This window comes from Haliotis asinina, chromosome 5, assembly GCF_037392515.1.
Source record: "Haliotis asinina isolate JCU_RB_2024 chromosome 5, JCU_Hal_asi_v2, whole genome shotgun sequence".
Classification (NCBI taxonomy): Eukaryota; Metazoa; Mollusca; class Gastropoda; order Lepetellida; family Haliotidae; genus Haliotis; species Haliotis asinina.
The window spans coordinates 17,300,509-17,327,532 of record NC_090284.1 but is presented as its reverse complement, the minus strand read 5'-3'; the positions used below and the strand labels follow the sequence as shown (position 1 = coordinate 17,327,532).

At 39.3% G+C, this 27,024-nt stretch overlaps 1 protein-coding gene across 1 annotated transcript in view; it reads right to left on the bottom strand.

Annotated features, from left to right (window-relative positions):
* Positions 1-8,859: 8,859 nt before the first annotated feature.
* Positions 8,860-27,024, bottom strand: part of LOC137285106 (NADPH:adrenodoxin oxidoreductase, mitochondrial-like) — a 19,594-nt gene continuing 1,429 nt past the window's right edge. The window contains exons 2-13 of the mRNA XM_067817318.1: positions 23,036-23,200; positions 22,344-22,439; positions 19,705-19,827; positions 19,185-19,229; positions 18,405-18,473; positions 17,484-17,585; positions 15,643-15,835; positions 14,680-14,876; positions 14,111-14,176; positions 12,503-12,611; positions 11,656-11,826; positions 8,860-11,271 (exon numbers count right to left, since the gene is read on the bottom strand). Coding sequence (XP_067673419.1) covers positions 11,132-11,271; positions 11,656-11,826; positions 12,503-12,611; positions 14,111-14,176; positions 14,680-14,876; positions 15,643-15,835; positions 17,484-17,585; positions 18,405-18,473; positions 19,185-19,229; positions 19,705-19,827; positions 22,344-22,439; positions 23,036-23,200 — 1,476 coding nt within the window. The 3' untranslated portion in view covers positions 8,860-11,131. The remainder of the gene's footprint in view (positions 11,272-11,655; positions 11,827-12,502; positions 12,612-14,110; positions 14,177-14,679; positions 14,877-15,642; positions 15,836-17,483; positions 17,586-18,404; positions 18,474-19,184; positions 19,230-19,704; positions 19,828-22,343; positions 22,440-23,035; positions 23,201-27,024) is intronic.

The following is a 27,024-nucleotide window of genomic DNA, read 5'->3' as shown; positions in this document are numbered from 1 at the left end:
CCACCGCGACAGAAGACTTTACGTTTTCTCTGAATGTGTAACAGTTCAACTAGATGTATAAGTCTCGTCTGTACTTTTACAGCTATAGCATTATAGTTGGTTGGTCAGCAGCTCTGACCACCTGATTCATGTGTCGCCTCTTACAAGAAGCAACGGTCGCTGATGGCGCCGCTTCAGCAATATTCCAGCTACATGACAGAGATATGTAAATAATTGAGTTTGGACCAGACAATCAAGTGATCAGCAGTATGAGCATCGATCTACGCAATCATGATACGATGACATGTATGAACGAAATCAGCAATCCCGACTACCTGATCCCGTTAGTCGCCTCTAACAAGCATGCATGGGTAAATGAAGACAGATTCTAACACCGGGTCTTGACTGGTCACAACTGGTTTTATTGTCTGTTTACAGTGAAAACGTACCGATGAATTTCACTATAAGCTAAAAAGTAAATCGAATGAAGTAAAATCAAGATTGCTAATCCTCATTATTTTACCTTGCCAGCGGAACAATTCAGTCTCAGAATTTTCATTAGCTTAGGATAAAAGTTGGTTTAAAAGCGATGATAGTTTCAAATCGCAATTATTGGTTTGTACTACAAAGTAATGCACATTACCTGGAACACCGAGAGCAAAGAGGGTTGGTCCAAGCTAACGCTAATCACGTATCGCACGTGCATGTGTTTCTCTGTTCCAACCAATGAGCTTACTCCCCTGCAAAACAAACCAATAACAAAGATTTGAATCCATGATCGCTTGTCAAAGAGCATTTATCCTAAGGTGAATCAAATTCTGAGATTTAAATCTTGAGCTGGCAAGGTAAAATTATGAGCATTCTCCATCTTAATTTCACTTTGTTTTGTATAAAGTGAAATTGATCGGAAGGTTTTCACTGCAAACCTATAATCTCTGTATATAGCCATAAGACGTTATGGTTTGTTTTATAAAATAAGATGCAATACATCTCGTATAATGCTATACTATTGAAGTTATTGTTCTACTGGAATTGGCTAAGACCATACTATACTCATGGTGGTCCACGCAACAATAAGCAGATCATATATTTCTGTACCATGCAGAAGTTAATTTCGCGAAAATACTTTCATGGCGAAATATGAACTATTTCTTTGTTGTATAAAACCGCACAATATTCCAGCTGTATCCTAGTGATATGTGGGTGATCCAGTCTGATCTAGATAATCAAGTGACTGACGTCATGAGCATCGATCTACGCAATTGGTATGCAATACCATGTATCGAACTGAGACTGCCAACAGATAACGTTAAGTGCATCTTACGATAGGCACGACTGGCCCTTGTGGTGACTGAAAAATGAATACAATATACGGTTTATAACTTCATGTGATATAATAAGAGTCGTTGACACGAACCCTAATGAACTACATGCGTTACGAAATATGCGTATCATTTTATAGAATATTCGAGATGAAAGATCTTAGAAAAAGTACGTCGACCATTCATTTAATTTTACGTTGTAAGGGTACACTGAACATTGCCTAGGAATCGATAAACAGCTGTGAATTTGTGAAATATAACATCAATATATAGCCATCATGCATGGTCGTGATATTGGCAGGATAAACCCCCTACAACCGGGTCATTCATTACACACAGGCGCAATGGCTGGTTCCATTGAACATGTTGATACAAATCAAACATTTGATGATAATGTGAAACATTTTGAAAGTCGGGCGACGAATAACGCCCTGTGACATGTCCACAAAGGGTGCTTTCAAGGTGTAAATGTGTAATGAAGAAACAATTAATTATGTATATATGTACCATGTTTATTCTAAACAAATAAATCTTTGGCGCAGAAGCATAGTGTTTTCAAACAATGAGATTCAGTCATGTACAATATATACTGTATACCATAAATAACCACCACCACCACCCTCTCTCTTTGTCTGTCTCTCTCACGAATGCAGACGAATGCTGACACATCACAAACAGAAGCGTCCCCACACACGAACACAGAGCTGTTCCTCCATCATTCGAATGATATACATTTATACTGGACAAAAATAGTTAGGGATATTTGTAAATTTTGAAATGATGAATAATGATGTATTTATTCATTGACACGCTTAAAAATATCAGTAATAGAAATACCAATATCCCTAACTTATTTTATCCAGTATGTTCAGCTCCCATCCCAAATGATAAATGGCCTATACACCACCGCATACCTTCAAGTCCACATACACTGGTCAAACTCAGAGTGAGTGCTTTTAATTTTACTTCGCTCGTAGCAATATTCCGGTAATATCACGGCAAGGGACGCTGGAAATGGGCTTCAGACATTGTGCGAATGTCGGGGATCGAACCCAGGTCTTCGAAGTGAATGTGAATGCTCTCAAACTCAGATATCTCTGAGACTGAAGATGTGGTGTATCACATAATCCTTTAACCCCCATCATGTGAAACTTGTATTTTAAAGGAGTGCCGGTAAGTTCCGGAAAGGCAAGGTAAAACAGCACTTTTGGCATGAAAAGTCTGAGGAAACCCTCTTCGAATCGATACTTTTATAGATGTGATTGAAAAACATCAGACAATTATTTTTTCTGTTTGGACAAGCTGTGATGTGTCGCAGTTTCATTAGAAACATCACTTTAATTACATCGGTTAGATCAATGTTAGCTTAACTCTGTACAGTTGCTTTTCTCAGTCTAAGTTGAAATATCGAAGATTTGTTTTCTTAATCGAATCTGGACCAGACAATACAGTGACCAACATCATGAACGTCGACATACGACGTTGGCATGCGATGAGTTGCATCAACCAAGACAGCCAGTCTGACCAACCGATCCCTTTACTCGCCTGTTCCAACCATCGGGAGCCAAACACCACGTGTATTTCAGCAGTGGGGTATTTGTTTTAACACGTATATATGGTACTATCACCTGATATCGCCGCACTCAGCGATATGACAGTAAATAGTCGAGTCTGGGTCAGATGATTGATATCATGAGCACAGATTTGCGACTTTGAGGTACAATGGCAGGCATCAACCACGTCAACGGACCTGAAAACCCGATCCTGTCAGTTGCCACTTACGACGGGACTCTTACGACAGGCAGGGCCTGGTTCTGAAAACCTTTTTCTTCTTTCTTCACGAGATATGTATTACAACTGTACAGTGATATGAAACTATCAACTGACAATCAATAATGTAGTTGAGGAGGGAGTGAGTGAGTTGAATTTTACGCCGCACTCGGCAATATTCCAGCTATGTGGCGGCGGTCTGTAAATAATCGAGTCTGAACCAGACAATCAAGTGATCAACAACATGAGCATCGATCTGCGCAATTGGGAACCGATGACAAGTGTCAACCAAGTCAGTGAGCCTGACCACCTGTCGCCTCTTACGACAAGCACAGTCACTTTTTATGGCAAGTATGGGTTGATGAAGGCCTATTCTACCCCGGGACCTTCACGGGTAGTTGAGGAGGAAGTAACGGTGCTGCTGTGACCCGAGATGACCTCCTCTGATGCACAACGGGACCATTTGTCGCGGGTCGGTCCTGCGTGCGAGCTGTGATTATGTCAGGTAATCTGATCCTCTGATCCACTTGACAGGTCAGGTACAGGCGTGAATATTGTATACCGCGGGTGTTGACAACCACCTCTTACATTGAGGTGGGAGATGTTGACAAATTTACAGATCACTCGTCTCTCTCTTGCTTGCTCCCACAATCTGTCGAGGAGATAAACGGAGATTTCCTTACTGACTGATACAATCGAGTACTTTGTCGATACAAACAACACAACAGAGGGCGAAGAAGACAAGATAGCTTTTCTACAAGATCATGTGTGTTGAGGATTTGGAAAGGTAATTTAATACCAGCAAAAGTTCCGGTCGGTACAACGAATTTCCAGAAAGATATCCAGACGTTGGAACCTGTTTGTTTGTTCGCTACACTAACATCCCATGTGTGTGAAGGCGCTCTAGTCGAGGCCAGGCAATCCAGTGATTATACTTGAGCAATACTTTATAAAGAGCAGTAAAGGCGATGAGTCAGCAAATTTGACCACATGATTCATTTGTCGCCTCTTACAAAGAAGCACTCTAACATCGCCGATGGCGTTCTAGCCCGTTTGATTAAGTGGCGTGTTGTTTAAAGCCGCACACAGTGACATTCCAGCTATGTGGCGGTGGTCTGTAGACAATCGAGTCTGGACCAAAATGTAGTGATCAACAGTATGAGCATCGATCTACGATTACATGTGAATACCAAGTCAGCCAGACTGACCCTACGATCCCGTTAATCGTCTCATGGGACAAGCATGGCTTACTGGGGATAGGTTTCGAAGCTCTCTCAGCGCTAAGACAGTCCTAAGTTAATGTTAACGTATGGCACTTACAACTGTCATAGCGCTAAGAGAGCCTCGAAAATGTAAGCTCTGGTCTAGAGCTTCCACCGCTGAGGTTCCGTGGAAATGTAAATGTTTGATTGACATTCCAGGAGTTAGCGAATCTAAATGAAGCATACTGCAACGCAAGTTTATGACAACTTGTAAGCACAATCCCTTGAAATAATCCACTTCTCTAAAAATTGACCTGGAAGGTATTCAAAAGATTCATTTGGAAACGTTAAATATATTCAATCGAGTAGCTTAAATTCCTGCTATGATGCCAATTCTGGTCTACGCAAAGAACACCCACCGTACTTTCGCAATATGATCAAGACTATTCTGTCAGCATTGAGTGATTTTATGGCTGCTTCATCATGTTTTCACATGGATAATGAAATAAAACATCGGGGTGCATTAAAGTTTAAATCACAAACAAAATAAAAATGGTATTTTAAAGTGAAACACGTAACTCTGTAGATGTACTCCAAGCTTCCATTTCTGTATTGTCACTTTCAATCAACCTTCACCTTTGTGTTCACCTGAGTGTTCACCTTTATCTTGTCATTTGGTCTTTTCATAGGTACATAACTATATAGCTGTTTTCTCGAGTTCATTCACCTGATGAAGGAGTTTGAATACTCTGTCCTCTTCCTCATATTACAGAGGTGGGCAAGTCTTTGAAATCAGTTCAAGGTGCTAGTAAAATTAGCACAAATCCGCAGTAAAATAAATCCTGGTAATCCAATAATTGTTTTCTTGAAGCAAATATAGCTGTTTAAATCAAGACTTTGATGTTTTTCATATATTTCAAACTTGTCACTCCCCCCCCCCCCTTGTGACATCTGCTATTTACAATAGTTTTTAAAAGTGAGTGAGTTTAGTTTTACGCCGCACTCAGCAATATTCCAGCTATATGGTGACAGTCTGTAAATAATCGAGTCTGGACCAGACAATCCAGTGATCAACAACATGAGCATCGATCTGTGCTTTTGGGAACTGGCAACATGTGTCAACCAAGTCAGCGAGCCTGACCACCCGATCCCGTTAGTTGCCTCTTACGACAAGCATAATCGCCTTTTATGGCAAGCATGGGTTGTTGAAGGCCTATTCTACCCTGGGACCTTCACGTGTATGTTACAGGAAGATATCTGAACAATGGTTTCTAGTATATACGAGATACTGCAGAAGGGAGAAGGCAAACAGGAAATCAGACGTGAAAAATATCTCATTCAATGAACAGAACTTTTTCTAACAGAGTAAATGATAATATTAACTTTTATACCCACCTGGCCCATTAAAACAAGGAAATATTCAACACAGTGTACATGTATATATATATATATAATTTATTTCACATCTGATATGAGCTTTATGAATTCATAATATATACATCCATACTCCACATATATCATATAACATGGCTGTTGTCATGGTGACAAATCCTCTACAGTTCTTTGAGTTAATTTATCAATCATTATTCTTATTTCAACCCGAACAGACAGTAGAGGAACCTTTTCTAAATATGGATAGGTGTTTTATTTTTTTTTTTTTGCCTTACATTTCCACAGCATTACTGCTTAGTTTTGAAATAGGCTGGCGCTTAACTTTTTCTTCCACCTATATAACTTTTATATGAAATTCCACATTGTTGTATTGAATATTTAATGTAAATTGCACATCCAGTATCTTCATCATAATTGTTTGGGAATTATACTCCTAAAATAGGATTGTTTCTTTATGAAGTGAGTGAGTGAGTTTAGTTTTACGCTGCACCAAGCGATATTCCAGCTATATGGCGCCAGTCTGTAAATATTCGAGTCTGGACCAGACAATCCAGTGATCAACAACATGAGCATCGATCAGCGCTGTTGGGAACCGATGACATGTGTCAACCAAGTCAGCGAGCCTGACCACCCAATCCCGTTAGTCGCCTCTTACGACAAGCATAATCACCTTTTATCGCAAGCATGGGTTGCTGAAGGCCTAATCTACACAGGGACCTCCATGGGTCTGTTTCTTTATGAAAGGACTAGCATTGAATGTATGGAGTTTACACTTGATGATTTTGATAAAAGGTGACTCAAGGCCATTCTGACAATACATATACCCTAACTACTCAGCAGAGAATTAAAGAACACCTGATATTTTCATACAACTATGGATCAACTGTCACAACAAGTGACTGAAGAACGGGTGGTTATTTTTCTGTCCTTGTTTCATTGAATAGTTTCATTGCATTCCTGGCCTAAGGACAATGTGTCATGAACCAGGAAGTGAGTTGTGATACAATCTGTTATGACAGTAATTGATGTAAACCAGGTATGTTCACAATAAAGTAAAGGAAAAGTCTCCACTTCTAGAACATCCTGACTATTTCCTTTTCTTGCCAAAACAACCTTGTACTTTATCCTATTTGGAGTTATCTCCCCTTGTAGCTGACTAACTCACTGTTTTATCACAACATCATACTCATATTGAGTAATTTTTCTTCATGAAGATTGGCCAAATGTTCCATAGCAGTAAAATTTGTCTAATGAATCAGTGTGGAAATAATTCTTGGTACAAGCAATCAATGCTTTCAAAACAGCAATTCCATTTCTGCATTACCATGGCAACCACACTACAAGAAGGACATCAAGCATTGCTGTTATACTGCAGTACAACTACTTAATGCTGTACTTTGATTTGTTCCAGTTTACTGGGTAGAAACAATATGACTACTTTTGTTATCACTATAATTCAACTAAAAACATCCAAAATTCTTCCATAATATACACCTGGAAATTAATCAAGCAACACCCCAATTTTTTCTATTGGAGCAACTTTGAAGTGTTCTGACAATCAAAATATGCCGGGTTGATATAGTTTGACACTTTTTTATTCAACAGACGATCTCTGACAAACAACTTAAAGGGAAAAAGTATCAAGACTTTGCTTTATTGCAACGAAATCCAAATTCTTAAAACTGTCTTAAATTCATGAAAAAATGGACACAATTTACTATTCATCCACAGACGTTGTTGTCAGGTGTATTAACACAAATGTCACATGGAAAGAAAGAACAGTCATCTGAGAGTCTGCACACCGACTTTCATCAATATCTAGTGTGTCCTCCCTGCGCACGCACCACCGATTCCAGACGCCTCCTCAATCCTTGGATGAGTCTCCGGATCTGATTCTGGGGGATCCTGTTCCACTCCTCATGCAGGGCAGCCGTCAATTCGTTGAGATTATGGACTGGTGGGTCTCTCTGCCTCACACGACGGCCAATAAAGTCCCACAAATGTTCAATGGGGTTGAGGTCAGGGCTCATGGCAGGCCATGGAATTCTGTCAATTGCATTTTGCCGCAAAAAATCATTTACAGCATGCGCCCTGTGAGGTCTAGCATTGTCGTCCATAAATATGGGTCTCGTTGCCAGAGGATGGTTCTCAAAATGAGGTACCACAGCCCTGTCAAGAACCTCCTGTTGGTAACGAACACCGTTAAGGTTGCCACGGATGGTAATGATATCCAACTTGCAGTTCATGGAAATGCACCCCCATACCATAACGGAACCTCCCCCAAAGGCCACAGTCTCCTGGATGTTCCGTGGAGCCATTGCTGTGTTCCTCTGCCTCCAGACCCGAGTACGACCGTCCACCATGTGCAGCAAGAACCGGCTCTCATCTGAGAAATGGACCTTCCTCCAAGAGGCAATGTTCCAGTGCAAACGGTCATTACACCAGGCCAGTCGGGCTGCCTTATGGGCTGGAGACAGTCTGGGTCGCTTGATTGGCCTCCTTGCCCGGTATCCTGCAGCTTTCAGACGATTCCGAACAGTCCTGTTCGAGATGGGTCTCCCTGGAAGCCACTCCTGTCTCAACCGAGAGCTCGAGTCGAAGGACCTGCGCCGTACAAGTCTCAGTAAAGCTCTGTCCTCCCGGACTGTGGTCTTCCTGGGTCTTCCTGGTCTAGGCAGGTCTTTAACTTCATTAGTGGCCCGGTATTTTTTCAAAAGTTTTGAAATTATGGAATGATGTCGTCCGATTTGAGTCCCGATTTGTCTTAGAGACATACCAGCATTCCTCATGCCGATTATTTGCCAACGAGTGGCCTCTGATAATTTCCTACGTGCCATGACATTGAAATGAATGAAAAACCGAATGCAATCGACAACCTGCGCTTGTAAACACCCCAGGGAAAAAGTGCATTTTTCGAAAGTTGAGGTTAAAGCAATGCACGTGCGCTGTGCAAGCTTCACGCGCGTCATATCAACCCATGAAAAGCTCATGCTGTATGTCAATACATCAAAATTGAATAATCAATCATCAAAATTACTTCGTTAAACTTTGTTAAGTTTTTATGTGTCTTTGAATTTGGTGTTGCTTAATTAATTTCCATATGTATAGATTTCCCCTTTAAGTGTATACAAAACATTGCAGAGATGTGGATGTGTTCATTCTCTGTTTCCCACATCAAAACAAAACGGACCATATTGATAAATATATACTTTAATATGTTGAACAATGAACCTGGCTTCACAATCAGTATCAATTACGATCAAATAGTTTCTCCCAAGATCACAATACATGTCACAATAAAGATAACTGAATCTTTTGCCAATACAAGCTCTCTTCGAACAACATGAGGCAAAGTACCAAATAAAAAATGGGTGATTATATCTTTACAGTACAACTATGTGAAATAGGGTGAATAGTTTACAGACACTCCAACAGAGACTACCAGAGGCAGGCACCAAAGTCAGGCAGCAAATGGCTGGATTGGCTGGTCAGTTTGTCCATCCTTGTCCCTGGTTAGACTTCCTGTTGGTCTGTTCGCTCTCTGCTCGTCTGTTAGAGTAACGCTGTTATACTGTTATACTAAAAGGGTCCACAGTTTGAGTGAATTATGGTTTGTGAAGCAATAACGTTAAAAACTGTTTTGATTTTAGCATCCACCAACATAAACTTTGTAAAGAACAATTTCTTTGCTCACTAGCTGTCACATTTGATGTGACTAAATATGATGACATACTGAATCTAAAACCTTCTGAGTCTGTATCTGTTTTGTTGTTTTATTAAAACTACACTCAAAATACACTGATGGACATCAAGTTGTTTCGGTTAAGTGACATAAAAATCTTTTTACGACTCTTTCTTTCATAAGAAGCTTGTGTATCAATGGAGGCCCCTTATCAATAACATATGAAACACAACAAGTATTGCCACTAAGGTGACATTAGTTAACAAATCAAACTTAAAAAGTAATGAAAGTAAAGGTTATAGTTTAAGATGAATTTAATTGTCAACAGAAACATGACCAGCCAACCTCTTTCGATATTCTGCTCTGTAGTTTTTCAAATCTCACAAAGGCTCACTCTGCCCTAGACAAGAATGTCATAGAATATGAAATGTGCAAAAAATAGTAATAAAGATATTGCTTATTGAAAAACATTCCAGACATGTCTTGAAAGTCTAAGAAGAAAATCCAGTGAACCGTCCATGCGATATCTTGCTGACAATCTTAACATGCAGTTTAAGATGCTGAAATCTTCAAGGTGTCACCATAACCTTGAAAATAAGTGAAGGTCACGAAAATCAACTGGGCCCTGCGCCTTCCCTAGAAAATTCTTGGTGTTGAATATGAAGAAAATCCAGTGAACAGTTCTTGAGATATCAAACGTTAAAGTCTCCTTGTGACCCTGAAATAAAACTCAAGGTCACAAAACCTGACTTGGACCTTTCATATACTGCGATACACCTAGGCACCATTTATGAAAAGAATCTATTCAAGGGTTCTTAAGATACTAGTATTCCAATTCGCATTTATGGACGGAGCCAAACACTAGAGCCTAATCCTAAATCTGGGGTGGGAAACAACAAGAATATATTTCAATCAAAACAATTACTAACAGAAGATACAATTTACAACATAAAAAAATATAGGACAACTAGTAGTGATTACACAGTTTGCAAATAACACAACCTGCTACATAACCAAATATGAGACAAAAGCACTGTAGCACTTTTAAAGATATCCTCCAGTCATGAACCAATTCACAATTTTACCCTTCAATGAGAAAGTGTGCTTTCAGCAATGTTCCAGTCATATGACAGCAAGGGACATAAGAGATGGGCTTCACACACTGTATTCATGCAGGGAATCAAACCCAGGTCTTCATATCGATGCTTTTAACCACTACTTTACCCCATCGCCCTATCTGATATAATGCTGAATCAACAATTTTGAAAGCATGATGGCCCTCAGAACAAGTTGCTAGTCTAAGTGACCCATTTCCTAACGCCATGTCTGAGTGGTTTTGACTATGTGGCTCAAGCTCTGGGGAAAAGCTCAAGCTCTGTTTTTCATAACCTGATGCATTCTGAGGCCATTTCTGTACTGAGAGAAATTTCTGTATGACTGCATGTCATATTACTGTTGGTGAGTGAGTACAGTTCTAAGACATATCTAGCAATATTCCAGCAATATCAATGCGAGGCCACTAGAATTGGGCTTTAGACATTGTACCCATGTTGGGAATCAAACCCTGGTCTTCAACATGATGAGTGGAATGTTAACCACTGAGCTACCCCACTGCCCATGTTTACTGTTGGACACTTTCTGTGAGATCCTAAAAGATAAGCATTCTTCTTGCACTTGGTCCAGCACTACATGTAATGACTATAAATGTAGGACTCACTACAACTGACATTTCTGGGATGAATAAAGCTTCTTATGTACCACTTCTGAATAGATTAATATACAAGTCAAGAAGGTTTAGACTTGACAGCATCAAGCATGCTAGGGATGTCAGTTATCTTCTCTCGGGGTTTCCCAATTTTCTTGCCAGCTTCTGACTCTGTCATGTTGATCTTCTCCCAGTCGGAAAACGTGACAATTTCTACACCTGAAATGAGTAAGGTGAGGTGAGGTGAGGTGATAGCATTCATGTTGTCACTTGTATGTGTGCCACATTTACAGAACTAACCCACAATGCCACAGTTTTATATACTCAGCCAGAGTACTCAAACTAAAGCTTCATTTCAGAATATACACGTACCTGAGTTATCTAAACAGTTAGTGATCATTAAGAGACAGTGTTTCAAAACCCCCAACAAGATTGACCCTGACATACTGGTCATGTATCAGAACCAGGGGAAGCAAATCATTCCATGACACCACATTGCTTCTGCATGTTTTGTGGAATTTTTTGTGTCATTTTGACAGCTTAGATGCCTGTCATTATATTAAATTAAACAATGTGACAACACAAAACTGCAAAAGGGCTGACCTCTCTGTGTCAGGATGTCCTTGACCTCTGCTTGACCCTGTTTCCCTGTTGTCTCCAACTGACCTTCATCCATGTCCTTGAGGATGACCTTGCCAGTGTCAAACCCATCTGTCATGGTATTGAGTATGACACCTACTGGTCCTCGTCCAACCCATCCACTACAATACAGACCTAGAATATCCGAAACAGTGGGCGTTTATTGTTTAAAGATGATGACGGTCTGCAACTATTCCAGTGGACAAGAGTTCAATGATTGAAATCCATGACATTCTGGATTGCATGACACCATCAAATGGAAATGTCAACTCATTAAATCAGCTACTTCAAGTGAAATTGTTGGTTTAGGAATAATTCTCACCCGTACTATTTACAGTATCAGGTAAATTCTGCGGAATGATGGACGCTCATGACATCTACATGATTATTTGAAGACTGACATCATATAGTTGAGATATTGTTAGGTGCTTCATTAAACAACAAACACACAAGTGAGACATGAAATACAACCTTTTTCCATTTGTTGTTGTTGGGTAAAGTGCACTCACGAATATTCCAGCTATATGGCAACCATCCGTAAATAATCAGTGGACCATACAGTCCAGTGATCAATATAATCAAAATCGATCGACACAGTTATGATACAACAACACGCGTCAACACAGTCAAGGAATCTAACCACCTAATCCTGTTAGTTGCCTCTTATGACTAACATGGCTTACTGAACACCAATTGTAACTCCAGCAACAGGTCAGAAGCAGTTGAGACATATCACCAGTCCCTGAATATCTGCACAATTTCATACCATCATGTCAATTACAAACACACTAATTTGAAGCACTGTTCCTACCTTTAGTACCCTGTACCCTGCTGTTCTTGTTGGGGATTATTCCTTTGTCTGCATCAAAGGGTACGGTGCTGTCGATTGGGATGCTCTTGTAGCCTATGCTTCTTAACACCTGTAAATGTAACAGTGCAGAACTATATTCATATTGTGTTCAGGATAACCTAAGATCCAGCTTAGAATTCATGTTAAGCAACACATTCTTCTTGTAAGAGGTAGATAACAATATCAATGAGTCAGGGTGGTGGAGCAAAACTATGAAATTAAAACAAGGTGACAAGGTGCCAAGGCAATACTGAGATCTGCAGAAAAATTGATGAAGATTTTATACTTTATGTGGCAGTGTTTCAGTTCATGTAGTATACCTATTTATGTACATAATACATATCTTTAGGAGTGGTTATTTCAGCATACTTAGACATGATGTTTGATAGGGGTGGGGATTGAGATATGCATTGCAATATACTGCATGGCATTTTTTCCAACAAAATCAAATGTTTGATTTATAAAGCAAAGACACAACAAAGTCTCTGTACTTGATTAAGTTTTAATAAAAGCCTTTAATCTTTAGAAAATAAAAATGTAAATAAAATCCAGTCCAAATGAAATAAGGAAAAGAGCAATTAAACATCAGCACAGTAGTTACTATTTTGAACTAGTTTCTCAATTTCTCAAAAACTCACAAAAGCCCTGATGTTTCAAACAGCAACTTGACCTGGTCAGAATATATCAGAGATCATTGATGAGTAAATGTTTAAAACATTCAGATCCGAAACACTAGAACAAAAATTAAGAACACTGCTGTAAACCAAACTTAACGTCTGTCATCTGGTATGAAAAATGGAATTATCCACAGATTTCTGGGTGATATGAAGTTTCCCTGAATATTGTCAATATACCTGTTTTTGATAAGCATATCGTAATATGTATCATATTCATGTCTGAACTGGTAAATACCAGTAAACCAGTTATATTGCACAACACTAATGCTTGATAGGCATAGATGTGATCACCCTATGTCAATATACAACTGAAGAATGCTCCAGCAAAGCATATCAATCAATGCAAGGACACCAATATTACAATAGCCCAAGCCCTGACCCGTCTCAGTCTTTTGTCTAGCTTACATAATTATCAAACAATTTTAACTCAGCTGTTGACCTGCTGCTATAGCCACTCTCAAGCAAATAGACAGTCAGCAGTTTTACACAGCTGTAAGAAGTTAAAAGGTCTTCTGGAAATGAGCTCACCTTTGTGTATTTCAACGGTTAGTCTTCCATATGTACTGTAGTACATGGTGTTAAGTGGTTATTTGTATGGTGATGTGTTGATACTGAGATTTATAGGTGTCTCATCTCTACCATTTTCTGGTAAATTAGAACTGATATGGCCTACTCAATGTGTGCATATATATGTGTAACTAATGTGCAGAATTTAGACCATGACAGGTACCTCTCAAACCAGTATACTTTCACACTAAAGAGACAGCCCTTTACCAGTCCTTACAGCAAGCATAGTATGATTGGGACACATTAACTCCTAGAAACTCTACAAGGTTCCCAAATGAAAGCATGTATGATGCAATATGAAGCATGAAGTTGACAACAAGCTTACCAATCCACAAGATATATCAGTCACCACATCGGTTGCCACAGCTTTCTGTGTAAGAATGTCTGGACCCTGAAAGATATCACATGCAACTTCTGACACTGGCAGTTCATGTATTTTGAATGTCAATAGCTGCAATATTTACTGTACAACTGTATCCTTTACTCTACCATACTGTCTTCTACAGCCGCCCCGTGAAGGTCCCGGGGTAGAATAGGCCTTCAGCAACCCATGCTTGCCATAAAAGGAGACTCAGCTTGTCGTAAGAGGCGACTAACGGGATCGGGTGGTCAGGCTCGCTGACTTGGTTGGCACATGTCATCGGTTCCCAATTGCGCAGATCGATGCTCATGTTGCTGATCACTGGATTGTCTGGTCCAGACTCGATTATTTACAGATCGCCGCCATATAGCTGGAATATTGCTGAGTGAGGCGTAAAACTCACTCACTCACTCACTCTTCTACAGCCAATCAAATCGTCAAGAATGTTTGTTTTGATAAAATGCTTTAAATGGGTGTTTTATAGAACTATCAAAACTGAACATTTTTAATGTACATTAAAATTGTATTCTTACTTCAAGTCTGTTCACAGCAAATTGAACTCTTTCTGGTCCTTTCCCATCAGCACTTGCAACTACTTCCTGTGGACTGAGACAGAAATGCAGGTTCCACTGACGTACAGCGTCTGCCCAGCGCTTGATGTCCTTTTCAGCAGGTTCACAGCCAGATCTGTACAGAAGGTCTGTCAGACGTTTCCGAGGACGAGGGATGTCTGGGAGGTATAAGGAACACCTCTGGTTTAAATATTACTATAACTTTAGGGGTAAAGCTTGTTACTCATATCTCATGATTCAAATAATCCACGATGATGGGTTTGTTTGGATTAGTTTGTAGTTTTTAACCTACTCTGCCATATTCCAGCTATATGGCATTGGTGTGTAAATTGTTGAGTCTTGACCAGACAATTCAGAGATCAACAGCATGAGCATGGAGCTGTGCAGCAACTAGGATACAAGGACGTATCAGCTACGTCAGAGATCTTAACCACCTTATCCCATTAGTCGCTCTTACCAATGCTAACCCAGGTATACACGCATGAACATACAGTGGTAGGGTAGCCTTGTGGTTTTCCCATCATGCTGAAGACCTGGGTTCAATTCCCAACATCGGTAGAATGTATGAAGTACATATCTGGAGTGAGTGAGTGAGTGAGTGAGTGAGTTTAGGTTTATGCCTCACTCGGCAATATTCCAGTTATATGGTGGCAGTCAGTAAATAACTGTGTCTTGATCAAACAATCCTGTGATCAACAGCATTAGCATCGATGTGTGAAATTGGGAATCAATGACATGTGTCAACCAAGTCAGCGAGCCTGATCACTCGACAAGCATAGTTGCCTTTTATGGCAAGTATTGGTAGCCTTTTCTATCTCGGGACCTTTACGGGTCACATATCTGCAGTCCCCCACCATGATTTTACTGGAATACTGCTAACAGCTCATAAACAATATACCACCAAAATTGTAGTTGCCATTTCACCATTTATCAGTTCTTTAAGGCTAGCCACATCCTGTGGGTTAATGACTGTCCGGCACTCCGGCAGGTTAATCATTTCTCGTAACTCTTTGATGGTGAAGGCAACCTGCAATGGGCCACGTCGGCCGACTAGATGCACTTGTTTGACACGGCTCTCAGCCAGAGAAGCAAGGGCATGTTCCGAGATATCCGTTTTCTGAAATACAACCAATGAACATGATTGAAAAAAAACTGAGAATTATCATGGAGATGAAATCAATAAAGTTTGTATCTTCTTTAAGACCACTCAGAAGGAATTCATCTGTACTACAGCAATTGCTAAATAATCAGCTCTGGACCAAACCATCCACTGATTCTGAACCAACGATCCATTGATATTGTACGGTACAGTTTCTGGTGCTGGGATACAAGGGTAAGCCACAAGCAAAATCAGTAAGTCTTAACATTTAATTCATTGATATTCACTTACAATCAGAAATGTTGCTGTAAATAATGATTGTGTTCAAGTATCATATATAAATTCTACTCCTTGTATATCCTATTGCTCTCATAAACTCTTTAAAAAAAGTAGGGGATAATGAACTTTCAATTTGGATAGGAAGTGTAAACGCTAACAAACATTTCAAGGACAGACATCTTATGAACACACCACCATTTCCCTCTATTAAAACCTCAAACAACGCATGATATGCAGGCACACAATGCAGTAGCCCCATCCACGTACATGGGGTTCCATTTTTTATTTTGACAATTTTTCAAAAAGGTCAAGAAATCACTTAGAACATTAATTTTGACACACATTTTGCATCACATATTTGTTAGTGTTTGTTTCTAGTCGTTTGTTTTAAAATGAAAATCGTAGTGCAAATTACATGCCATACACCAATCATCTTTAAAAAAATACTACATTCCAAATAACTATATGGTTGCAAGGAAGTGCAAATGGTGATGCACTCTCAAAACATTCAATAATATCATATCAACATTGATTGATTCCAATAAATCTCCTAAATATTTTTAATCGTAAATAAAAAGAAATGAAGATCCCTTACTTTTTTGGAAGAGTATACATCCCACTGTCAGTGATCATCTAATGTATATCCTATAGATGGTAACTATCTCTTCTATATGTCTAGCTACTGTACATCCCACAGTTGGTGACTATCCACTGCCAATCCTGAAGCTGGTGACTATCCCAAGTAAATCATACAACTGGTTAAAATCTGTTGTAAATCATGCAGCTGATGACTATCCATTTAAAATCCTGCAGCTGGTGACTATTGAAAATCATGTAGGTGACTATCCATTGTTAACTGTGGAGCTAGTGATTATCTATTGTAAATCCAGCAGCAGGTGACTATCCATTGCCGATCCTGCAGCTGATGACTATCCCAAGTAAATCATACAACTGGTGACAATCCATTGTAAATCATCTATCCATTTAAAACGCTGCAGCTGATGACTATCCATTGTAAACTGTGGAGCTAGTGATTATCTATTGTAAATCCAGCAGCAGGTGACTATCCATTATAAATCCAGCAGCTAGTGACTATCCATTGTAAATCCTGCAGTTGGTGACTATCCATTGCCGATCCTGCAGCTGATGACTATCCCAAGTAAATCATACAACTGGTGACAATCCATTGTAAATCATCTATCCATTTAAAATGCTGCAGCTGATGACTATCCATTGTAAACTGTGGAGCTAGTGATTATCTAATGTAAATCCAGAAGCTAGTGATTATCCATTACAAATCCTCCAGTTGGTGACTTTCAATGGTGAATCATGCAACTGGTGACCCATCGTAAATCCAGCAGCTGGTGACCATATGTTATGTATCTACCTTCAGTATATCCAACGGAGTGAGTAGGATCCTCGCTACATCCAGAGCAACGTTTCCATGGCCCAATACAACAGCCGAGTCACAGCTCAAGTCAACTGGCAACTGAGAACAACAATTACATGTGTTATACAGCAGTGTTATTCACGTTACGACAGTGTTGTTACTTTACTACATTGTTTCTGTCTGGATTCTGAAAAATACAGAATAAAGTAATCTTAAAGCTGCTTAATAGCAATAAAAAAATCCTGCTTAATAAAGAGATTTCCAACATCCTTTTCACATATACAGACACAGGAGCATGCCTGTCATCTCACACTTCATCAAGGTCAGCGGTTGTATCAGTGTCACACTGGCTATCAAGCCTAGGACAGGTTTGGTACCTTGACCACTGTCGCTGTTACCATTATGAATATCATTATCACAGACGATATTGCTGCTTCTAATGCTACTATGATGCTATATTTTACACTACTGCCATAGCTATTTATGTTGATTTGTAAACATGTCAATACATTATATAATACCTCAGTAATTGTATAACATTTCTTCGTTGGTTTTACACTGAAGTCTTTAGTGTATACATTTCTGGTTGGTTGGTTTGTTTATAAACGCTAAACACAGCAATATTCCAGCAGTCTGTAAATAATCGAGTCTGGACGAGACAATCCAGTGATCAACAGCAAGAGCAGTCAATCTATGCAACTGGGATACGATGACATGTGTCAACTAAGTCAGCAAGCCTGACCACCCAATCATCTCTAACGACAAGCATGGGTGGCTGATGACCAATTTTGAGCTAGATCTTCATGGACACATATTTATGGGTAAACAGATCACATTACTTGGACATTAAATGTTTAATGTAACACTGGACAAGTTGACGTGAGCAAGTGAATTTTTGTACCAATAAATTCCACCTACTTCCTTGTCTTCTGGGAGGCCATTGTACCATCCAACGAATCTTCTGGCAGACAACACATTTGGCAGATCCTAGTCAAAAAGTATTTCGTTATTTTTCAATGTTGAAACAAAGGTTAAACATCAGCAACATTTATGGATATGACATCTGCCTGTGAGACTTGGTTCAGATAACCCTATGAGTGACACAAAGAGTGAGTGAGTGTGTGAGTATAGTTTTACATCGCTTGTAGCAGCAATATTCCAGCAATATCACAACGGGCGAAACCAGAAATGGGCCTCACACATTGTACCCATGAGGGGATTTGTACCACTAGGCTACCCTTCTGCCCTGAATGACATCATGAATCTGAACAATTAAGATACAATAACAATGCACCAACCAGGTCAGTGAGCATATCCACCTGCTTCCTTTAACTGAATCCTACAAAATGCATGGGTTTACTGAAGACCAGTAATACCCACAGTCGTTTGAAACTACTGACAAAATATCTTTATCTCAAAAGAGACAAAATAAAACAGTTCACTGGGTTGAACAAAAGAGATTTTCCCAACAAAACCTATGCTACAATACAGTCCATCTAAATCACTATGTGCTGAAACTATTAAAGTTTAGTTTTAAAGTTGCTATTATTCACACAAAATTTGATTATCTTTCTGTGAAAACAACTTGCAAAACTGTATCTTCTAGGGACTACCTCCAATCATCAGGACAATTTTCACAAATATAAAATGAGTTTTGCATTCTGAACCTCTCCATGTCTGACAGGAGACCAGTCTCACCTCTCCTGGGATTCCCAGGGTTCGATCAGCATCTGCTCCATAGGACTGCAAGAAAAAAAACCCAGCCATTCAGTGTACACGCATAGAGTATTATATATGTGCACGTTTGAAAGGAAATAACAGGATCGATTTTCGTTTCACGTGTCACAGTCACAGTCCAATGAAATTTGATCGTAGTCACATACCTTTGAAATGTTTGGTGCAATGAAGTGTGCAGGAATGTTTACTTCATACAGTGAAAAAAGAGGCCCAAAAGATCCACTCTTATGGCTCGTACTAAGTTTCATCACAACTATCTCCATAAACAGGGATCAAAATAGTGTGTTATTAGCTTACCATGACACATAAGTTAAAAGCACTAAAAGAAGTGGTTATTTTCCCCTGATGTTTGAGCAATGATCTGGTTATATCATGTGGGTCTGAAATAAACCAGTGACTAATATCATGAGCACACATGACACTGAATTAGTCGCTGGATCAAATCATGAGAAATTGAAGAATGTGGGAACAAACATCTTACCAAAACTACAGCTGTATAATTCTTTTGCAGCTCAGAGACTGTGATATCTTTCCCAATTACCACATTGCCAAGGAAACTGCATCGTTCATTCTCAGCTGTTTGGGTAAATGTATTGATGACATTCTGGAACAAATCTTCATGCAGTCACCAAGGTGAATGATATGTTCATCAATCTAACACTTTCATTTTTAACAAACTACTTGTCATTTAGCTGTAAATTTATCAAACAGTTTCAAATCATGTACACCATTTGTTAAAATGCTATTAAAATGACCTGAAAGTGCAATGCATCGCTCATTCAGGTCATCCTCCCAAATCGACCTGCTGAACACCATATATATTCTTGGTATCAAATATGAAATAATCAGTTTGCTATCAATCACTCAATTTAACGTGCAACTGACAGTCAATCTCACAACATCTCCCAATATTTTCTTTCCATAGTATGAAAATGCCAGACATGAAAGAAGTCCTTTGCTGCACAATATTGTGTGAAGTAAGTGAATATGGCTTTACACAGCTCTAAGCAATATTCCAGCAATATCACAATGAGGGACATCAGAAATGGGCTTCACACATTGTCATCCATGTGGGTAATCGAACCCGGAACTTTGGCATGACGAACACTTTAATCACTAGGCAACCCCCCTTCCGTTGATTGAAAATACGATCAATCACAAACCACAGAAAAAAGGAAACTGTCAAACAAAAGAGTGGATTCTGTGCGCTGACTTACTTCAAAGATACGCTAATCTAATTAAAGAATTAGAAGACAAACAGTTTTGTTTTGCAATATGGAGCAGGAAACAGAAGGATGATCATTCATTGATATTGAGACAAAAAAAACCAAAAAACTCTCTGAAAATTCAAATTGTAGATTGGTCCCGTGGATTTATCACTACAGATGCTTCACAGTATTATTAAAGGTCACATGCAACCAAAAAATCAAACATAATTAAAACACATTTATCACTTATTCATGACATATAATATACATTGCTGCTTTTAAAAAAACAAATAAACAAAATTATAAGCGTACAATCGCGATTCAAAAGTGCAATATTTTGTACTTGGGCTTACTTCCCCCGAAACGAAGCCCTCGGGAGACCGAACCCAGTCATAGCGGGTGGATATGCACTCAAGTGTAACGACGGCTTCCGATTGGCTGTTCCATTTGCTGACATGCTGAGGGTTCATTGTGTGTACAGAAAGATGATCTGTTTGATGGGCATTTTAGAAGTATAGCCAGTCACAAGAGAGTAAGATTCTTTGTGGATAACAGCTTCTTTTTGTGTACTTGATGCGTCGTTTCAGTATGGATTCATATTCTGTTGTCAAGCAAAATCATATACACCAAAAGAAGTCGATATCCATGACGAATGTATATAGAGATGTTAGGTTTTGAAAATACATGTTCTCTGAATTTGCGCTCGATCCAAAAAAAAATCATGTCAGTAGAGATGGTAAACTACTGCGTGGCTCCAGCCATCTGTCATTCGTCCAAGTACAAAACAGGACTGGAATCTGGAGTTTGCACAAGTTTCCGTCACATCCAGTCATCCGAATAAAATGAATGTAGTTTGTTTGCAACCCACAGACATAAAAACATGTCATGTGTATCACACGTGCCTAATTACATAATGTGGCAGACACGGGACTCGGGTGCACGAGTCATAAATCAACTTATTTTCTTTATGTCGTATAGTCTGATAGGTGTTAAGTTCAAATTGCACGTTGTCAATGATTGAAGCTGTGTATTGCATGTTGTCTTTAGCAGACAGGCAGACAGACATATAGGTGTGAATAAACGAGACACTGAGTTTTCTCTGTGACAGAGACTGCTTGCCACAGTCAACAAGTTGTTTTACGTAACGAGTAGATTATGTACTTGTTTGTGTACACAACCGAGATTAGACTATTGCTCACGACCTCAGACGCTGGGCATGCATACTGTTTCAAGCTCCGCGAACCTATTCACTGCGCATGCGTTGTGGACGCAGCGCAGCACAGCTGTTGAAACCAGTTTTCCCCCCAGCGCTGGGGGGAATTTAGTGAAACTTTTGAACTCCGAATTCGTGGACTTTTTTTCATCGCGTTTTTTTTTCAACTTTAGAGGTTGAATTGGCATTTTTTATGATTTGTTTCGGTAAGTGCACACCGAAAGGTACCAGAATCTGCAAAGTTGTATTTTACGTTGCATGTGACCTTTAATCAAATATCATGTGACACTAGCTGTGCTTCAGTCAACTTGCAAAATAGCTAGAAGAGACATTCGTGACACAGTTGATGTGGGTTTGAGAGGTAGAGTAGTCCTTTTTGTCCAATTAAATTTATCACGGAGACTTCAGGACATTGATTTGAGAGGCTGAACCATCCATAACTTGATCTTTGATGATCCAGGGTGTCATCTCCATTTCCGCCACACTTCCTGCAAATATTACATTGTATATAATTTCTGAATGTTTCCTTCAGTAGGATCACCTTTGGAAGGGCTGGCTCGTCACTCCGAAGACCTAGGTTTGATTCCCCACATGGGCACAATGTGTGAAGTCCATTTCTGGTGTCCACCACCATGATAATGCTGGAATATTGAGAAGAACAAAACTCGCTCATTGTGAAACTAATGACAGTGATCTCACCTTGACCTCAGGGTGATCTGGTGCAACCCCAAACCTAACAAGGCCAAAGGGAACAGGTAACTTCTCAAATATGTCAACCCTCACTGATGGATGTCCCTGAAAGTAACAACACAATATCACATCACAGCATACTGAGTCACAGCCAATAAGGATTATATGAACAGTTAGTAACATGTTTTGGCTTGAAATGACAACAGCGACTGAGCTCACCAAGGTTTGACAAAATACCAGACCAGAGAGTGTATCAACACAGCAAGTAAAGTGCTTTCAAGAAGAGTTTACATGCCTGTGTATATTCCTGCTGGCACACCACCATGTACTTTACACATTCCTGTAAGCACACAACCAAGTACTTTAACCATTCATGCAAGCACACCACAAAGTGATCCAAACAAGAGACACACAGAGTGAGACAGAGTGACAGGAGTGAGATTACTTTTATGCTGCCCTCAGAAACACTCTAGTCACATGGCAACAGCATGTAAATAATCGACTCTGGACCAGACAATCTAGTGACTGACAACATGAGCATTGATCTTCACAAGTGGGATACAATGACATGTCAACCAAGTTGGAGAGTCTGACCACCTGATCCTGTTAGTTTCCTCTTACGACAAGCATTGATTGGTGAAGATCAATTGTAACCTGGATCTTCATGGGTCAAGAGTGACAGGAAGATCATTATACCTTACCTTCAGGAGCTGCTGTGCTGTGTAGAAGCCTGCAGGACCACTGCCAATGATTGCCACATGTGGTACTTTGTCTGGGGATGTGTGTTTACATCGTTGTGGCAACGATCGCAAAACGGTGCTGATTGCACGAGAAACCCTGTAACGTGGCACTCTGTACAATGACATCTACAAAAGCATGAAATATTTCATATGACATAATGCTTTTTAATGACATTTTAAATTCATGAACGTTTTTCTAATAAGCATCAAAACAGAAATGTGTGATTTACACTGTGTAAGTTATTCACTATAATAACTTCCTGGGGCAAGTTACAAAGGTGACAAGCTTTTTACAGCTCTTGATCTCTAAGTCTGGGAGTCGCTATGACTGTCAAAAATACTTGGAGTCAAGCCAGAAATTTGAGATTCATGGTTCATCTTTTTTCCAAACATTGACTGATTGACTGATTGATTGATTGATTGATCACTCATCAATAATCCAACTAATATGGCAGCCATCTATAATCGGGTCTGGCCATACAATCCAGTGATCAGCAGCATGAGCATACGAACCAGAAATGCATGTACCAACATATAAGAAACTACGATGATAATAAATATTGTTATTTAATGCTCTTTCAAGCCTATTTCACAAAATGTGGATGTTGAAAAATAATTCATTTCCCTTGACATGGTCCTTTGACACTTCAAGTGAGGTTGACTTAGTACTTGAAAATTTCTGCATCCTGCAATGGTTGCAAATGGATTTTACATTCCATGATCTGGACAAATGATGCTGGTCCTGACCTCGATATGAAACTGGGGCCTGTTTCACAAAACCCTCGTAAGCCTAAGATCTTGTAACTTTTCTCGTAGCTCTTGTACCTGGCATACTGTAACATAGGAGGTGCAAATGCTACGAGAATAGTTATGAAATCTTAGGCTTTCGAGAGTTTTGTGAAACGAGACCCAGGTTGTTAAATGCTGAAGTCAGCAACATTCCAGCTATATGGTGGCTGCCCATAAATGACTAAGTTTGGAGCTGACAATCTAGAGATCAACAGCATGAGCATCAATCTACCTAATTAGGATACAATGACATGTGACAACCAAGTAAACGAGCCTGACCCTCCGAACCCATTAGTCACCTTTAACAAAGTGCATGGGTTGTTTGATATGTGGTTAACATGTGCAAGCAGCCCTGTAGTTTCAATATGATGACAGTGGTTTGGCTTCTGGCATTTTCATTGCTACTGACACCTTTGTCAGAATTTTATGGTTCCAACCCTAATTGTTTTGGGACAGACATGGAGACAAGCATGCTGGGAGTAGATTCGGACAGTCTGTGAATTGATTGATTGAATTATAGCTGATATCTGTGTCTGATCAAAGCCAGTGACATTTTCGCTTCACAGCTGCTATTTACTAAGTCATTTAATTAAACTTTATTTAATTTAGTTTAATTTAATTAGTCATTCATTCATGTCAAGCTGCTTGAAACAGTACTCCATTGGGCTGGAAAATTGCTGAGTGAGCATAAATGTAAACTCACCCACTCTCATTCATTCATTCATTCATTCATTCATTCATTCATTCATTCATTCATTCATTCATTCATTCATTCATTCATTCATTCATTCATTCATTCATTCATGTATGTATGTATGTATGTATGTATGTCAAGCTGCCTGGAACAGCACTTCAGTCATTGCAATATTGCAGCATAATGCTGAAAGGAATTCTTGGTCCCCAAGTTATATCCATAATCAACTACTGACAACTACTGATTTGAAAACTTGTGACAAGCATTTAACAGATAACAGGACCATGAGGATAAGACAGACAGACAGACAGACAGACAGACAGGTTTATTTCGTAGAGGACCATGAGGATAATCAGTCTAATAATATTTAGACACAGTATTTCCTCATATGCTATCAGTCTCAGTGGAGATTAATATTTATAACTCCCAAAGGTTTATACTACAGGTACTCTTATCCCAGTGTATGAAATTTGCCAAAACCCCAGCCATGCATAAGGGCTTGTAATATAACTTCAAAATGTTACCAGCCCCAAATGGATTTAACCAGTATAGACACCAAGGCTCCATTGCACAAAACCTTCACAATGCTATGATTATCACAAGTCAATGTTACAGTACTGGAAGTATGAGTGCTACAAGAACAGTTATGAAATCTCAGGCTTATGAGAACTTTGTGAAATGGGGCCCAAGATATTGTGAATTTACTCAGATGTATGGAATATTTAAATTTTTTTACCGGACCACTGGACTGGTTAGCTGTAAATTTAAACCGTATGTCAAAAATGATTTATTCTTTCATATCAAGGAAGGGTGAGGTAGCCTAATTGTTAGAGTGTTTGCTTATCACCCTACAGATCTGGGCTTGATTCTGCATGTGGGTAGAAAGTGTGAAGCCCATTTCTGGTGTCCACCACAGTGATATTGCTGAAGTATTGCCAAAAGCAGCACAAAGCAATACTCACTTGCTTTTATGAAAACTATTCAGTTATAAGCTGCTTCATGGTAGTTATTCACATCCAGTCGGATTAACATGAAGTACACACCTGAATACAATGATGAACAACCAAGCTGTATTGAGAAAGATTTCACAATTCATGCTTTTTCCAAAACTGAGATCAGTTGAGTAGACAAAGAAGCACCAAGACATATAGATGCACATGCAGAAAAAGTCAACATTTGTTTAACTGACGTCATATTTTTTGCATTTATATTTGGACATGAGTCAAAGATATTGATATTTATCTCAGTAGTTGTACTTTATTTGTCACTGCTTACAAAATTTGCAATTTTTCTAGGGGTTAAAAAAAAAGAAATTGAAGAAGTTTTGACTTAACACTTATGTGTGACAGATATTAAATGGAATGTGAAAATACCTCCTACCTTTGGAAAATATGAATATCACAAACAAGCCGAAGTTACAAAGAGATTTTTTTCAACTCAGATATTGCAAAAGGGAAGTTAGTTACTAGATAATACCAGTTACTAGATAACACCAGTTTCTAGATAATACCAGTAGCGGCTTAAAGTGAGTTGAAAGTGCAGGTGATAAGGTTGTTTCCTCTCAACATAAACATAGACATAGCTCCAGATAAGGGTGGTAATGGTGTATGTATGGATAAGATATCCACAATACAGCAAGTTAGAAAACGTAGCAGATACACACAATGACATCTTAGAATCACTTTGAGTGAGTGAGTGAGTGAGTGAGTGAGTGAGTGAGTTAGTTTAGCTTCATACCACACTCAACAATATTCCAGCTATATAGTGGTGGTCTGTAAATAATCAAGTCTGGACCTGACAATCCAATGATCAACAGCATGAGCATCAATCTGCGCAATTGGGAACCGATGACATGAGCCCAACAAGTCAGCGAGCCTGATCACCCGATCCCGTTAGTCGCCTCTTATGACAAGCATAGTCGCCTTTTATTCTGAAAGAGTATTGCTTTACTGTTTATTGACATGTTTACACAAGAGTAGCAATGTTGTGGTGCATATATGAAATGAAGCACAAGATTACTGATACACCACTCAATGCTCTAAAGGTACTCAAAAGCATTTCCAATATTCCTATATTGACAAAATAAGGTGTACATATTCCTGATGTTGAAAAACTGTCTGAAGCCGAGTACAGATATGATGTGGAAGGAGAAGCTGTGAAGTATGGTTTGACATTGCATTTAGCAATAAATAGCAATATCAAGTTAAGGGATACCAGAGTGAGTGAGCGAGTTTACTTTTGTACCGAACTCAGCAATATTCCAGCCATATGGAGGCGATCTGTAAATAATCATATCTGGACCAGACAATCCAGTGATCAACAACATGAGCATCGATGTGTGCAATTGGAAACCGATGACATGTGTCAACCAACTCAGTGAGCCTGACCACCCGATCCCGTTAGTCGCCTCTCACGACAAGCACAGTCGCCTTTTATGGCAAGCATGGGGTGCTGAAGGCCTTTTCTA